The following is a 17,127-nucleotide window of genomic DNA, read 5'->3' as shown; positions in this document are numbered from 1 at the left end:
ATAGACTATTGTTAACTTAGGTACTGGGGTCCAATATCAATCAAAACCGTACGTAAAACTTAGGAATCAATACGCTCTATATAAAAATGGGTCCAGTAGCAGTTGAAATAAGATAATTATAAACCCGTAAAAAATTTTACCCATTCCCTATAAAATTTTATTTAGTGCAGATACGCAATCTTTACTTCTACAGTAGTAGAGTGTAATTTTTGCATTAACCCCGACGATATAGCATTACTAACTACTAACTAACTATAAGGAGGCTTACTACCAACTCTTTAAAGCAGGCCTTAAACAGAACTGTCCTACTATCTATAAGGGCAGTTTACCAGGCCTAATACAAGATTGTTTTCTTAAACCGTCCATCTTTTTTTGTATGAACTTTTTGAAACAATTCGTACCATGACGTCAAATTTGACAGGATCTTAACATTTGTTGCGCTTCTGTTATGTCGAATAAGGCAATGATGAAAAAGTTACTTTTGAACGTAAATTAATTTTAAAACGTAGTGGCTATTTGCTCATTGTGGTCTGTAGATCTGTCAGTCAACGGAGTTCTCTAAATACATAAAATGGTCTGTGATTTGTATTTTGGATTAAATATCGGTTTAATTTTTTCTCTTAAATTATACCCGTGATAAACACTCGGTTCTTCGTTGATTAGATAATTATTTATTATCTAGTCACATAATTTAATGCGTCAATTAATTTATAATTAATGTTTTGATTAAACAAATACCGAATAAGTTATTCATTCTGTGTAAAAATGGCTAAATGGAAATTATGCCGACAAACATTTGGTGAAGAAGAATTCATAATAACGGAAGGAGATGAGGTCACAATTGGAAGAGGAATTAATAATACTATAGTGTTGTCTAGTTTATTAATTTCAAGGAACCATTGTATATTAAACGTCGAGAAAACTAAAGTTCTTATCACTGACTTGAAGGTATACTTTGTTTTTAACTACATTACCACCAGTAGCTGGTGATAATATTGGGAGACCAAGTTTCATCCGTATTATTACACACAGTAATTTGTTCAAAAAACATTATGACACACTAAAAATGTGTCTTATTATAAACGAACTGTTACGGGTCACACTGTTTCTGCTTTTTTACTTAAAAAATGCCCTATGTACTCTTGACACACTATCTTCATATAAAATTACATTCAGTAATTTAGTCACGAAAAGATAAGAAACAGACAGATATGCATACTTTTGCATTTATAATGTTATTGTAGATAATTCCGCACCATGTGTGATTTAATGAACCTGTAAGCAATAAGTGCCATAAAATTAAACTAAACTAAACCAATGAATAGTTAGTCTGTTTATGATATTTATTCAGATTCTGCAAAGTTCCCACAAACACCACAGCTGCTGTTTTCAAGTATTAAATAATAGTGAAAAAATAAAATTTATCTAAATAGTTATTCTATTTTTTATTAGTATTATTTAAATGTAACAATAATATTTGTTTATTATTTAATTAATATAGCTCATATTATAATTATGTTAAACAATAGTTTATGTGGATGAATCTACAATTATTATTTCTCACACAATACTATTGAACCATTCAAATTAAATATGATAAAGACATAAATATTGTATTAGGTGTTATTTTTCAACAAATTGCAAGAAATAACTTTTACATTATTAACTTTTTACCTATGAGGATGAACATTGTAAATATTCATAGTAAATGTTGATCACATAACACATATAATAATTATTATATAAAGATTGGTTTGTTGTATAGATATTGTTATGAATAATTTAAAGCAAGTAAGTAACTAATTCTAAACTAACCACATTAATTCCAATAGTTATCAAATAATAAGCATTATAAGGATTAATATTCATAAGACACAATGTATTTGGATACAATGGGTATAAAGGTGTGTACTGGCACAAGGAGGTTGTTATAACCTTCGTAAGGTTATTCATGTGTCACCACTATTGAAAAAAGAGCTCCTGGGAAAAACTGTTAATGCTGCACATAACAACTTGCTCTTCGCATCTTGGAGTTGTGTGCAATTCTGCGAATTAGCTTTGAGATGAGAGCCAAGTTTGAAATTTTGCTCTCATCTCAAAGCTAAACACCACTATATTAATAATATTTCAACAATAGTTTTGTAATCCATAGAATGTAATTACATTAAAATATTTTGAATAAATGATAATTCTCTCTAATTAAACTTACTTATTGCAATTATTATCTCAGAGTGTTTAATTGTGTGTCTGATATATAGAGATAAATATATTGTAAACGCTTATTAATTTTTTTTATTACATGTATTACTTTTTGCAGAGCTCTAATGGCATATATATTGGAATAAAGAAAATTGCTCCTAATATACCATATACAGTAAAATGTTCTGATGTAATAGGATTTGGGTTAGCTGAAAATGCGACTCATGAAAATATAAAAAACAGTGAAAAATATATTTTTAAGTTAACTCAATATGTAGTACCTACACCTTTAATAGATAGGATAACATTTCAAAGTGATAATGAAATTGACGAAATTGAAAACAAAATTGCTGCATTAGAAAGTAATGGTGTTATGGTGACTCTTAACTCATCTGGTATTGCTGGGAAACACACTTTAAAAAGAAAAATCAGCATAGATTTACCTCAAGTCTGTATCAAACAAGAAGTCAACGAAGCCAAAGCACCTGACATTTCTAATAAGACTGATGGAATCATAGATCTGTTGTCAGATAGTGAAAATGAAATGCAACCAAAAGCAATCAATATGAAAAAAATCAAATTAGAAACCATACATGAAAAAGATTCAAAAGATGTCACTACAAAACCTGAAAATGAATATTTGCAGTTTGAGGCTTTTGATGTTAAACAAGAATATTTTAGAGATGATGATGATGATGAACCAATTCAAATCGACAGTGACAGTGATAGTGAATCAGAACATTGGTATTTACGACTTTCACAGAGTTCACCAGGAAAACCATTTATGAAACTGAAGAATGAAAGAGCCAAAGAAACACATAAAGAAGATAGTTCATACAGTCAAATTGATGATGAAATTAGTAATAATGTATTGAATAATACTTTTTCAAATAATGATGAAGATTTCATTGATGACTTAATATCAATACCTCCTCAACCACCTGATGAACAGATCAGATTGCCACAAACTAATATTGTTACAAATAAAATCTCTGTTAGTGAGGAATATATGGAGGATATAATATCATTTAACCAGAATGTAACAGAAAATTCTTCATCAAATAAAGACTATGTTGATGGTGTTTCCCCTAACAGTCATGAAAAATTACATAATAAAAAAGATTTGCAAACCGATGGATTAAAGAAAATACAGTTGATAACACCAATTCCACATCTACCAAAACGGAAAACAAATAATATATCACAAGAAAGTAAGTTGAAATTTTTTAAACATGTTTTAATTAAGAATTTCTTGTATGTTACAAACATATAATAACACATAGCAATAACTTATGTAAAAAAACAAAATTCTTAAGTCTTGTAAGGAGAAGTATTTCTTCTAGTCAGCTTTAATATAATAGAGAGCAACTTTGGAATAGTTGAAACAAAACTTTTATATTTAATAAACTTAAAATATAATCAAAACTAGTGAAATATGTGTTACTATATTATGCTTTGTTATGCTTATAATAAACTATGTCTAAAATTATTTTAAATTAAAAAATGACAATTATTAATGAAAAGAAACAATTTGTAATTTATGTTTAAAAATAATTCAGACTACCCTTTTGTTGTTGTTGATTTGTATATGGTACACATTTTTTTTTTTATTGTAAACTATTATCTTTTTAAATATGGGCTTTTAACAGAACAAAACTTATCTATTGTTTTAATATCCAAACAGAAAAATCTAAAACATACAAGAACGAAAAAAAGAAACATTCATTTAAAAGACATATCAGTAACTCACAAAAAGAAGAACGTAAAAAGAAACTCAAAGAAATTGCTAATAAAGAAAAAGAAGAAAATGAACTGAACCCAACAATAACTCCTAATAATAATGCTAGTAAATCTGTAGTCATAAAAGTAACGTCCACTAATCGAGGTGCCTTTTTATCTGATGTGTCGCAAGGAGTTGTTAAACCCATGAAGCAAAGAGTAAGCTCTCAAGAAAATAAAAAAGATACACAGAAGACCAGTGGAATGACATCTGAATTGTTATGTGAAGACAAGTCACCTAAACCTAGTGATGATATTGAGAATAAGAAGGAACAACCTAAACTAGTAAACAAAGAACAACAGAAGACATCTAGCCATAAAGACAAACATGTTAGCTCAAAGCACAGATCAAAAGATAATAAAATACCTAGTTTACAATCTACAATAGAATCGAGGGTACCCCTCAAAAGTTTAAAACCATTAACAGAAAGTGAAGACTCATTCTCAGGCAAACCATTTTCTAAAGTGGAGCCACTGCCACCTAAGAAACCTAAAAAATCTGTCCGATTCTCTGAAGCTCCACCTGAAATCCGAGAGTTTCAGATTGAACTAGGTAATAGGATGCAGAAAACTAGTTTAGTAAAAACTAGTCTAGTTGATGTGCAGCAGCTGCCCATATTTTCCAAAGAAAAAATTACATTAATGAAAATCCTCAGATGGAATCCTCAGTGGTTGGAAGAACAGATTAACAACAATGACCCACCACCAATATTAGGGCACAATAACCCACCAACTGCCCTTTTTCAATGCTTTAATAACCATGAACAGTATGTTCAGTAAGTAGACTATAAAATATAATTATTATATTGTAAATATAAAAGACAATATTAAATGGCTTCCTAGTCTTCTATAGAAATTGTTTATATATACTGAAATAATAATGTTATTTTGAATCATTTATACACAAAGTTTAATTATTTTCAGAATGGTTGGTGATTTGCTTCTTATGGAAATTTGGGAATGTCTAACTTTGGCATATATGAAAATACGCAATCAAACTAACGGATTGCAAATGAGAATAGCTTCTTTACCACCTGTGCCTACACAAGAAAGAAGTTTCGATATATTTAATATCAGTGTAGACAGTAAGTTGTTCATTTTACGTTATATTATTATAATATATTTTTCTTTCCATCAAGTTCTCATTACTTACTCTGTCTATTCCAGTATCATTACCAACATCGGAAATAAAACATTTTTTACCCAGAGTTGGTGAAATCATGCTTATTTCTTTTGGATCAGAAAAAAACGTAAGCCGTAGGTTTTTCTTTGTGCATAATATCAGAACTAATCCTTCGCCGCCAAGTAAGTGTTTTTTAATATTATGACAAGACTATTATCAGTTATGTTTAACATAAACTTAATGAATTTTGTTCACTATTTTAGGTAACAAACATTCATTTTACAACATATCTTTACATACAACATACACGGAGAAGATGAAACTATTAAAATGTGGTGAATTAATGACTGGGTTCAGTCTGACATATATCAGAAATGAACTTAATTTGTTTGAAGCTATGGCTTACTTAGCAGGTTCTCCTCTAAGTGAGATTATTTTAAGACCTGCGCCACATCATTTTAAAATTCCTGTCTTTAATCCAGAGAGCACTCTAAAGTCACAGGTATACATTTTATTCTATATCATTTTTTATATTAAAAAAGATTCTAAATTATAAGAACATGCATATTATATCTATCTATTCTTATATTATATACTCCTCCTTCTATATCCTATACCTCAAGTATTTGGGCTAGGTGTAATTGTTCTATAAACTAATTTGTAATGACATATACAATGTTATAAGTAAGTAAACATTTGCAGTGGACAATGACTCTGAATGAGAGTCAGCAAGAGGCAGTTAGTTCATCCGTATCTGCAGCGTTAGGCGATCGACCCTGCATACAAATGATACAGGGACCGCCGGGCACAGGTAATGCCTTCTGTTGTAATTAGAAGCAATAGTAACAAACTTCCTACCTTTTTATGATATGAGTTAAAACTATTAAAACGAAACTGGGTCGCCCACAGGTACTTAGCCCTATTGTTACTTAAAAAGGGGATTACATGCCAAACTTACATAGGTTCTCCTTAGTGCTCCCTTCCATTGACTATGCTAATGTAGACCTAAATAAATTGAATCGTCTTCTCAATAATGGTATCGGCTTCATTTTTAATTTACGTCAGTTTCTTTTCATTCACACCTTAAATAGCTAATGCCTATTCTATTCTGTACGCTTCTAACTCTCCTGAATACATTGGCACTAAATTTCATTCCCAAATTATTATTTCATATCCCGTTTCATTTGTCCAATTCATCTATTATTCTTTCGCCATTCAGGCAATTAAACTTTGGTACGACTTACCCCTTCATTTCAAAGCCGCCACGAGTAGATTTTCCTTTAAATGTAAGTTACGGGAACATTATCTGAACATGTAACCAGGGATGTTATGGATATGAACTTTCGGATACGGATAGGTTTCGGATATAGGAATGATTATTATACCGGATACGGATGCGGATATGAAATTATTTTGGATTATCCGTTAGTTTCGGATAATTTCGGTTACGGATATTATTTTTTTAAGGAATTTCAAAAGTAAAATACAATTAGCTAATAAAATGGTTACATAACGTGTCTCAATTAGGCTCCGCCCTATTCGCCGCCGCCTATTCGATATTATCCAAAACTTATATTTCGGATTCGGTTACGGTTACGAATATTTTTTTATATCGGATATCCGATAGTTTCGATTACGGAGCTCCCTAGAATCTGCATGTAACCTTTATTTTTCTTCTTTTTCTTGTTATATTTTTTTACTACAATTTGTGGCTGTACATGGGATTATATATATATATTTATTTATACATATTTGTATTGTCCATTATATCTTTTATATTTGCTCTGCCAATAATTTATTCTCTGCACCACCCATAGTTAACTAGTAGACAATGCCGCATGGTGTTAAGTCCGCCATATGTTCTTTGAAAACATATGTCTTAAAGTTATTACATTTAATACATAAACTTAATGCATAAAAAATACTTGAATTTTCCTATACTTTGAAATTGTAAGCCACCACAATATCAAGTCTGAAAGGGATACATACTAAACATTAGATATACTCACATCGCGTAGGGCGTGTGGGTAGTTGATTTACTATATGAGGACTAAGATATTCGGCAAAAATAGTTAAAGTATGATAACAATAATAAGATTAAACTTGTACAAGAAATATACGTACCTTATATGACATATGTCTTGTTCTTTGTGAACAGAGAACTCAGTTCTGGGTTTTCTGTATATTAAGGTTGTCCTGGTCCATCTGTTTCTTAATATTATTCCACCAAGATGCGCGTGGCCAGCCCCTACCTCTGGTCGAGTTTGGTATCTTGAGCACTTTTTTAACCACGTAGTCGTCTTCGCGTCTTTGAATATGGTCATACCAGCGTAAGCGACTTTCTCTTACTTTCTCCACAATAGAGGCCACTCTGAAGGAACCTCAAATGTACTCGTTGCGGACTTTATCTAGGCGTGTCACACCACCAGACCATCTCAGCATTTTCATCTCATTCGTGTGCAGTTGTTGTTCGTGGACTTTTTTTATAGTCCAACATTCTGCTCCGTATGTTAAGGCTGGTCGGACCACTGTCTTATATACTTTCCCCTTGATCTTCGGGCACTTTGGGATCGCACAGAACACCTGACAGTGACCGCCATTTGAGCCAAGCAGTGTTTATTCGATGATTGACATCTTTATCCACATCGGCATCAAGTGTAATGACGGACCCGAGGTATTTAAAACTGTCTACTTTAGGCAATGTTGTACCGTCTATGCACACATCAATTCCTTCGTCCGCTGTCGCCCCATAATTGCACGCCATATATTCTGTCTTACTGCGGCTGATGCGTAGTCCATGCTTTTCAATTTTTTCTATCCATTTAATGATTCTTGGAGGCCAGTGGTGGTTTTGCTTATTAGAGCGATGTCGTCCGCATAAGCATATGTTATATGACATAATGTGGCTGTTATAAATCTAGATAACTATTGTTCATAACAAAATATTAGTTTCCTGCAAATTCGTCTGGTTTTGCTACATAATAGATAAGGTATATCCATCCTAGAGATTCAATTGATAATGAGGAAATATTTTGGGGTCGATCAATATTTAAGTTGTTTTATTTTACTACTCTAATGCTGTTGGTCGCAACTGGCGTTTACAGCTTCACCGGACGATAAGGAGTGAGTGCAGATGGCACTCCAAACCCGCAATGGACTTGGTGGATACGACTTTAGTCTGAGGGCACTGCTAGGAGTTCGAACCTCGGCTCAGGTGTCATAATTTCGATCCTCATTTAAATTTGCCGGGGGGTCGATCAGAGGGGCGACCGGGGGCACCGATATGGATCACCCGGACGCGCATGCGCCCGGTTGATTGAGCGGAATGGTTTGGTTAAGCTCGTCGTCTTCGCCGAGCCGGCGAGGACGGTGTCGTGTGTATGTGTCAAAGCATTATTGGAACAGGTGGACCCGTAGGGAGATTAACTACCGTTATGGGGCTTCGGTCATCAATAAGAAATTGCGTCGGGCGGCGATGTCGCGCATGTCTGATATATCTCCTCGGTGCATAATTAACCATACTGACTATAAGCGGGTTCGGGTGAGATTGGGCACAGTTTGTTTGATCGAGTTTGTTCAGATTTAGCCAGAGTAATATATGTAAGTCGATGCTACAGTAAATAAATAGCATACATGCATACATTTGCGGTCATCCAAAGGTTGTGTATTTTACAGGGAAATCCAGCGTGATTTGTGCTATCGTCATGACATATTTTTATAATGAACACGGGAAGAAACAACAAAACCGGGGGAAGATATTAATTTGCGCGACAAGCAATGCCGCGGTGGATGAACTAGTCATTAGATTATTAAATATCAGACAAAATTTACCAAAAGGTAAGGAATAATATTTATTTTATGTTGCTGGCAATTCTGCGGACTATTGTATTTACATCACTTATTAATATACCACATTTTTTCCGCACAGTATACAAAGTTAACCAGCATACTTTATAATTATTAATTATGATTATGGGTAGTTAATTTTTGGTTAAAGCTGGGGGTCCCCGTAACCCGGTGGCCCCGTAGAATTGCTACGGCAGATACGACGGTAGCCACACCCCAGTGTTTTATTAATCTGAATTAGAATCTTAATGATCATCAAACTTATAATTTAAATTAATCATGGTCGAATATCACTAGTACATTGAAGTCTTTGTGAAGCGGTTAGCAAAATGTAGTGTAGTGTATGTAATACGAGCAATTTATTAACCTATCGTCTCGCGCCAAGCGCACACGGATCGCGATTTGCAAGAGGTTGTAAAGACGTGGATCTGTGGTTCTGTCTTCGATTCGTTATATCAAAGATATAAGAATACTTAGATAACAAATAAGCGTACATAACATCAGTAACTGAAGAGTAAACGCCACTACACATCGGAAGTTGTAGGCCACTTATGCATAAACGTAATATCTCCTTTGGGAAGTTTACACATTATCCTGAAGTGATATAAATAATCGCTCATAAATATATCCTTCAATTCTGGTCACTACCTGACCTAGGGAGCGAACTCCGAAAAAGGGCGAGCACAACAGATCTACGTAGGTCGCAATGCTACAGGTCCAAGCGCATAACGATAGCCCAAAGCCCCAAATAAAAAAATAGTATTTGAGATCGTCGGATGCATCGGTTGCAGAGGAGCGGTTCCGCATGGTGCGCGTGGGGCGCGTGGAGGCGATGTCTGCGCGCGCGCGTGACGTCAGCTCGCAGCAGCTGGCCGCCCGCGACGCGCGCCTGCAGGCCGACGCCGCCGCCCTGCAGCCCGCGCGCCTCGGGCTCGCGGAGGAGGTGCTCCGATATTATCATTATACACATTCATTTGCCAAAAAGTATTCACATTCATGTGTACTACACATACGATACATGTATGTTTGTAACTATAATGCGCCGGTTACTAATTTCTCAATTTTGCCTTACGGTTGACTGGTAGCCCTTAGGTGTTGAGTTCGCCATATGGACATTTTTATATTATTCGTGTATTAAACTTTACTCAAATAAATACATTACATTAAATTGGCAGCATGTATACCATACATGCACACACTTACATAGACATATCCACACCGACATAAATTAAAAAACCAATATGCTGCTTTAAAATATTTGCTAAAATTATCTCCGGTCAGCTATTGTAGCCAAAGCTACAGCGCTGATTTTCGGCGGAGGCCTTAGAGTAATAATATTTATCTGTACCATACTACTTTGCTCGAAACTCCGATTTCGATATCAGCCGCTTTTGCCACTATTATACCGTTTTCATAGTCACCCACCGAGCGATCCACCGCCCAATTTTAATGGGAATAGAAATTACAATGGCCTAAGCCGAGGTTCGAACCCTGTGCGGTATCCGTCAAGCAGGAGTTAGCCTTCTGCCGCTCCATAGGTCCAACCGTTTGGAGTGCCGTCTACACACGCCGCCTATAAGTCCGTAAAGGCCAACAGCATTAGAAAAGTTCGAAAATAAAAAGATTTCCTCTTTTAATTGACAGACACTAAAAGTTAAACGAAATATAACTAGTGATGACTCTCAATATTTCATCCGGAAATACAGTTGTGACAGTGTTATATCTAGTATTAATTGTTCATATTTTATTATTTATATATGAGAAATACTTCTACTCAAAGTCGGCTAGAAAACCTATACTAATATACTATGATAACGTCCAATTTGATTTGACTCATAACATCGCTTTTCTATCATATAACAATAAGTCTTAAGGTATCTCCAACCAAATTTATCTTCAGTGATATCATAACTCATATATATATTTTTATAGATTTCTCGACTAGAAGCCAAACTGAACATGTGGAAAACGGCAGCCCAAGACGCAAAGGACCCAGTACGAGTTGCGTACTGTCAGGGTCGTATGACCGACCTCGTCAAAAGGATAACACTGGTTAGTCTACCATAGAGCTTTAGCCTTCAACAGTTTACTTAAACGGTACTTTATATTTTGGGTGTGCTCCTGTACATGATAATAGAATGAAATAAATAAGTGGGTCATAAATTGGAATAATATTGAAATATTAACATAATTTTTTACTATGTCACTTTCGCTTTTAACAAATATAATCTGAAGAAATATATTATCTGTTAGCTTATGAACAAACTATTGTTTCTAACATAAGGTATAAACCAAACGTTTTTGTGTAGACGTCAAAGGAGTCCTGACACCGCACTACAGTTGAATGTTTGTATACTACTGTCTCTCTCTGTCTCTCTCTCTCTCTCTCTCTAGAAAACGTCACTTTTTATAATTCACGATCACACAAAGCGTACTCGTATATGCGAGTCCTGGTAACCAAGTAATTGTTTTAATTATGCGAGGAAAGGTACTTTACCTACTGTTTTTTTATTGGCGAGCAGTTGTTTTGGGGTTGGCAACACTAGTAACAGGTTGTGTGTGTGTTCAGATGCGCGCGGGCGGCGGCCCCGAGGTGCGTCCCGAGCAGGTGGCGCAGGCCGAGCGCCGCATCGTGCAGGGAGCTGACATCGTCGTCGCCACGCTCGCCGCCGCGCACCTCCACAAGATGAAGGGGTCCGTCGACACACGCCTCATACTATTTACATTTACAATGCCCGCCTCCACTGGCTCTGCCGGTCTGTTGTTATGACACCGGTGGCATAACGACTGACGGAGCGGTCAAAATACGGTCCCCGGACCGAGCAAAAGTGCTCGTAGTTTGAGACGCAGTAAGCACAGGCAGAATCCAAAATGTATTCCATATGTTACTGAAAAAATAAATCTCATCCCACAAGGCCACGCTCAGATGGTCAATTACACCACTATCTGTAAGAAATGTCAACAACTAAAGTTTTATCTCTAACATCTTTTATTTACGTACAACAGTTGGACTGATAAACGATATGACTGTATACACTTTAGATATCACTTTGCTGCGCTGCTATTCCGGAGGATAAAGTTATCATGCCACTTATACGATAATTTTACTGCCATTTCTCTCCCTAATAGCTGAAATACATCTAATAATTAATATATATCGTTTGTAATCAGGCTGAAGAATCGGATCGCATTGTGTATAGTGGACGAAGCGGGGCAGGCCATCGAACCGGAGGCATTGATCCCGCTCACGCTTGACGTCACGCGCCTCACGCTCATCGGCGACCCACAGCAGCTGCCCGGCTTTATATGCTCACAGGTACGCTACTCCACAGAAAGAATAAAGCGATATACGCGTAGGAAAAGGATTGTTAGTAATGTATTTTAGTTAGTAATATTGTATGTAGTTATTCGGACTAACGATCGCATTGCTAGCAACGTGGAATGTCAGGGTGCCTCTACGCAGTTCCCTATCGTGATAAAGTCTCAGCGTCTCAAATTTTTTTAATGGGATATAATGATATGGTGCTCGAACTGCTCTAATTATATACACTGGTGGGGCACCAGAGGAGGTGATATGGTGAGCATAAACTCTGTCTGTCAGTTAATTATGATTTAGAGGATGAAAAGTATGGATATTTATCATTTTTGAAGATAGAAAGACGAAACTTTTAATTCTTAATATTTTTTGGTAAGAATATTGAATATTTTTTCTTTTTTTGGTCAAGGTTACTATTTCACGCGGACGAAGTCGCGGGCACAGCTAGTTAGTAATATTACAGCGGTTGCGGCCTAGTATACCGAAAGTTTGTGATTACGATATAGATGTACGTTTGGTACTCTCAGTATACCCTTTCCGACTAACTGTGTATGCGGACGGTCGCAGCGTGCGAAACAGCACGGGCTCGGCGAGAGCCTGTTCTCGCGGCTGTCGTCGTGCGCGGGCGGCGAGCGAGGCGAGCGCGGGCCGGCGCTGCTGCTGCGGCGGCAGTACCGCATGCACGCGCACATCGCCGACTACCCCAACCGCGCCTTCTACGCCGGCCGCGTGCACTCGGCGCCGCCGCCGCGCCCGCCGCTGCCGCTGCCGCCGTACGCCGTGCTCGCCGTCGCCAGCGGGGACAAGGGACAAGGTGAACGACCCGGCCTGCGCTCATGCCGCGAAACAGCCGTCGGTCTCCGGGCACGCGACCGCTGACCGGCTGGCTAGTTGCGTTCGGCGGTTCAGATTAAGCCGCATACTGCTGCCTGAGAATAAAAAAAAATCAAAATATCTTTATTCGTGTAGGTCTATTACAGACTCTTATAATATATCAAATCTACCGTCGGTTCGAAATGATTTCGAGATGATAAGAATTCTTATCTTCTTATTCTTAGAATGTATTCTTTTCAAATTAATGTTGTACGTACGTGTTTCACATGCGTACATGCGTACATGCTTATACAGATAAGAGTTCGTAATACGCCCGCTGATCATGTGGATACTTTTTTATTTCTTTTCTAGAAGTCCCGACAAACGTTGTTTTGTATATAAATTTAAGTACTAATATCGCTATTAAAAAATAGGGGTTGGTAATAGAACGATGACAATTTATGGTTGCATGTATTTTTTTAATGCTTGTTATATATAATAATTATAAAAAAATTAAATATTGTGCAAAAAGTAAAAAAAAAATGTTAGGGCTGGACAACCCTTATCACTTAAGAGTAGGGGTAAGAAAAATAGATGATAATACCCGGTTAGACCTACTAAAATTTAAAAAAATCAGTCCAACCGTTTTGGAAGGATATGGTAACTAACATTGTGTCACAAGAATTTCATATATAAGATTTTTTCAGGTTACTATGCCATATTATAAATACCTTAGACTAACTACATATGAATTAATATTATATATTGAAACTGACTCTGCTCACGACGGCAATCTGCCACGGTAGCGTCGATACGTCACCCCCTTCGGCTAGTAATCCTTCGTGAAGGTGGGCAGCATGTTGGTGGGGACGCAGGCCACAGACTCAATTACTCGCGCTGTGACTCGCCTACTATTACCACGCACGTGAAATCACCTTCCAGTGATGGTGTTTCCGAACCGATACGATATATGAAACCTTCAAGAACTTATTCCTTCTTAAAAGGCCGGCAACGCAATTCCCCTGGTGTTACTGGTGCCCTAAAAAAAGTGCTATCGCCTACCATTACTATATTCATTACGCCTACACTCGTTTTATTCAGTCGTATTATTTTCGAAATACCATGCTATGATGCTAACGACACCACTTAATTGCATTACATAATATATTTAATTTTTCATGCAGGTGCTTCCGGAGCAAATGAAATGGAAGCATGGGCCGTTTCGAGACTAGTAGTCGCTTTGAACTCTCTACTACGCGGATTAAATTTAAGCTTGGCAGTCATCACGCCATACAATGCTCATAAGGATCTCATCAAGAAAAATATTCGAATATTACAGAATTCGTAAGTATTATTTCAATATTTAATAACAAATGCATCATCAATTAAAAAAATATGATGAAAATGTATATCTTTTTTTATTACAGGTTTAAGGGTGTAGCATAACATCTTACTTCCACTTCCGATGAATGCTATGTTTATACTCACTGAAAACATTTGTATTCAGGATTCATATATCATTAATTTATTGCGTATGTCTTTTTGTGTAAGTCAGGTAGTTTTCTATGTATATTATTATATATGTATTTAAGTATCCCATAAGAGTTCTTTGAGATTAGATGAAACTGTAAATTGTGTAAAACCAAAAGTTGATGCACCTACTTCAACTTCCAGATAGTTATGAAACGAGCGGCTCATCTCGAGCCATCTGCATGATCCTTAATGGATGTGTATTAAGTTGTATGGATATGATATTGCAGATCTGAGCCTCACGTGGAGGTGAACACGGTGGACAGCTTCCAAGGCCAGGAGCGCGACGTGGTGGTGGTGTCGCTGGCGCGCAGCCACGGGCTCGGGTTCCTGGCCGACGCGGGCCGCATGAACGTCATGCTCACACGAGCCCGCCATGCGCTTCTTGTCTGCCTCAACCCGCACGCTGTGCTGGTACGCATTTTCCTATACAACACAAATGTTTTCTTTTTTAATCATTTAGATTAGATTGCGTTTCCAAATATCCCACAAAAACTAAACAAAAATGTAATAATTAGTGACTGGGAAGGGATCTATTTGTCAAAATCTTTATCAGCGCACACAGACGGCACAATCTACAGAATGGTTGTAGCTTGCATTAAGGTCTGAATGAGTTGTGTATAAATAAGACATAAATAGGGCCATACTATTCTCACAAAAATAGGTGAGTTATGTTGTTAAACTTCGAGATTTTCAGCAGTAACGGAAATTATTCTCCACAATATTATAATGTTAACTTACATTACTATCAATGTCATTACATTGATAGTAATGTAAGTTAACATTAAACTGAGGCTTATAGTTTAATCATTATTAAACTATAAGCCTTAGGTTAACCTCTATGCGATCTCTTTAAAAATTATCGTGATAAATTGGATGTAGTTGTGTAGCAAGTATATATATAGGTCACTTAGACCCCAAAGTTTGCGAGATATATTTTTATTTTTATAAACCATTCGATGACAGTAAATTAAGTAAAGTAAAGATAACAAATTACAAGTTGTCTGACGTCAACCATATCGACGTCAGTTAATTTAGTTTGTTGCCTTTATAATGATGAACTAAATTATTCTCAGCAAAACATAACCATGCTAAATGTTACCTTGTAAAATATTTATAGTTAAAGCATAAATATAAACGAAATTAATTATTCAATTTAAGATTTCATTATATACATTCAGTTATGTGAACTGAGAGTATATCTATATATATTGTAATTTACTAACATAATTTATAAGTTGTTTACTAAGACAATATGGATGTAATCCGAATCAAAAATAAATAAATTTTACTATTTCCAGAAAAATTACCAATGGCGAACTTTAGTGGAAGATGCACAGCGCAGGAAAATGTATAGGGCGCTTCCGAATGAAATGTGCCAATCGGTCGGTCATATAGCTAATGAACAGGTGCTAAAATACGTAACAGAAGAGAAACCTACGACTCGTTCAAAACGATGAACATGTCTGACTGACCAATATTTGGGAACTTATTACTGTTCTAAGTACATAGATACGTAATTTAATATGACACGTAAATTAACGTATAAATGCAAGTCAGTGCATTTAAACAAGTTAAAAGAAGTAAATGTAAAATAAGTAATATTTATTCAGTACTGATGTATCTATATATCTATTGCTAATGTAAATGTCTATAGGTGCTACTTATCCCATACTTCAGTTACACCAAAAAAAAAATTTTAACTCCGTAAAATACATGTAGTCTCTGCTTACATTTATTTAAAAGACTACGAGTTATAACCTGTTTAATGTTTTTTTTACAATCAAATATCCTTAAAAATGCAAATATTCCATTGTAATTGAATGACATCTAAAAAAAATGGTATTGTAGTATGCTTAGACAGATGCTTTACTTGCCTTAGACCAGCACTGTTACCTTGGGAATTAGAAAAATACATTTTCTCCAATACATACAATTCATCATCATTATCATCTCGATGTCGACCTAATGTACAGACGTCACTCCTGCTCACCATTGAGAATCCACTAATGCTACTATGAATGAAAAAAGTCCTCATTACATTATTTGTTGGAGATCCTAGATGTGTTATTTCAATTTGTCCTTGACTTGTTATTTAGGTTTATATTTACTTACCTATTTTTTTTTTCGGACTACTCTAATGCTATTGACCGCAGCTGGCCTTTACAGCTTCACCGGACGGTAGGGGGCGAGTGCAGATAGCACTCCAAACCCGTGGAAGGACTTATAGAGCGGCTGAAGGCCAACTCCCGCCTGACAGATACGACTTTAGTCTGAGAGCACCGTTAGGGGTTCGAACCTCGGCTCAGACATTTCGATCCCCGTTTGAATTGGACGGGGTATCGATCAGAGGGGATTTTCTTACTGTATCAAAGGAAGATGTAGCGGTAAAATAAAATAAAGCGGAAGCAATATTATATGCTCGTTTTTAAATATACTTAGGTTAAATTTATTACCTGTGTACTCTATTGTAAATAAAAACTTTACTAATTTTGTATTAGTTGTTATTTAATTGAAAATC

The 17,127-nt window shown here is 36.0% G+C and overlaps 1 protein-coding gene across 1 annotated transcript; it reads left to right on the top strand.

Annotated features, from left to right (window-relative positions):
* Positions 1–593: 593 nt before the first annotated feature.
* Positions 594–17,094, top strand: LOC131848113 (uncharacterized). The gene is made up of 16 exons (XM_059197871.1): positions 594–948; positions 2,318–3,410; positions 3,884–4,754; positions 4,903–5,063; positions 5,146–5,283; positions 5,365–5,603; positions 5,804–5,912; positions 8,777–8,938; positions 9,739–9,890; positions 10,880–10,999; positions 11,517–11,641; positions 12,119–12,263; positions 12,831–13,077; positions 14,261–14,420; positions 14,837–15,020; positions 15,908–17,094. The coding sequence occupies exons 1-16, from the start codon at positions 766–768 to the stop codon at positions 16,064–16,066; spliced, it is 4,248 nt and encodes a 1,415-aa protein (XP_059053854.1). The 5' UTR covers positions 594–765; the 3' UTR covers positions 16,067–17,094.
* Positions 17,095–17,127: the final 33 nt, after the last annotated feature.

This window comes from Achroia grisella, unplaced genomic scaffold, assembly GCF_030625045.1.
Source record: "Achroia grisella isolate CSIRO2021 unplaced genomic scaffold, CSIRO_AGI_Agris_v1 utg546, whole genome shotgun sequence".
Taxonomy (NCBI): Eukaryota; Metazoa; Arthropoda; class Insecta; order Lepidoptera; family Pyralidae; genus Achroia; species Achroia grisella.
Note: the sequence above shows the minus strand (reverse complement) of the source record. Positions and strands in the feature narration are given on the sequence as shown.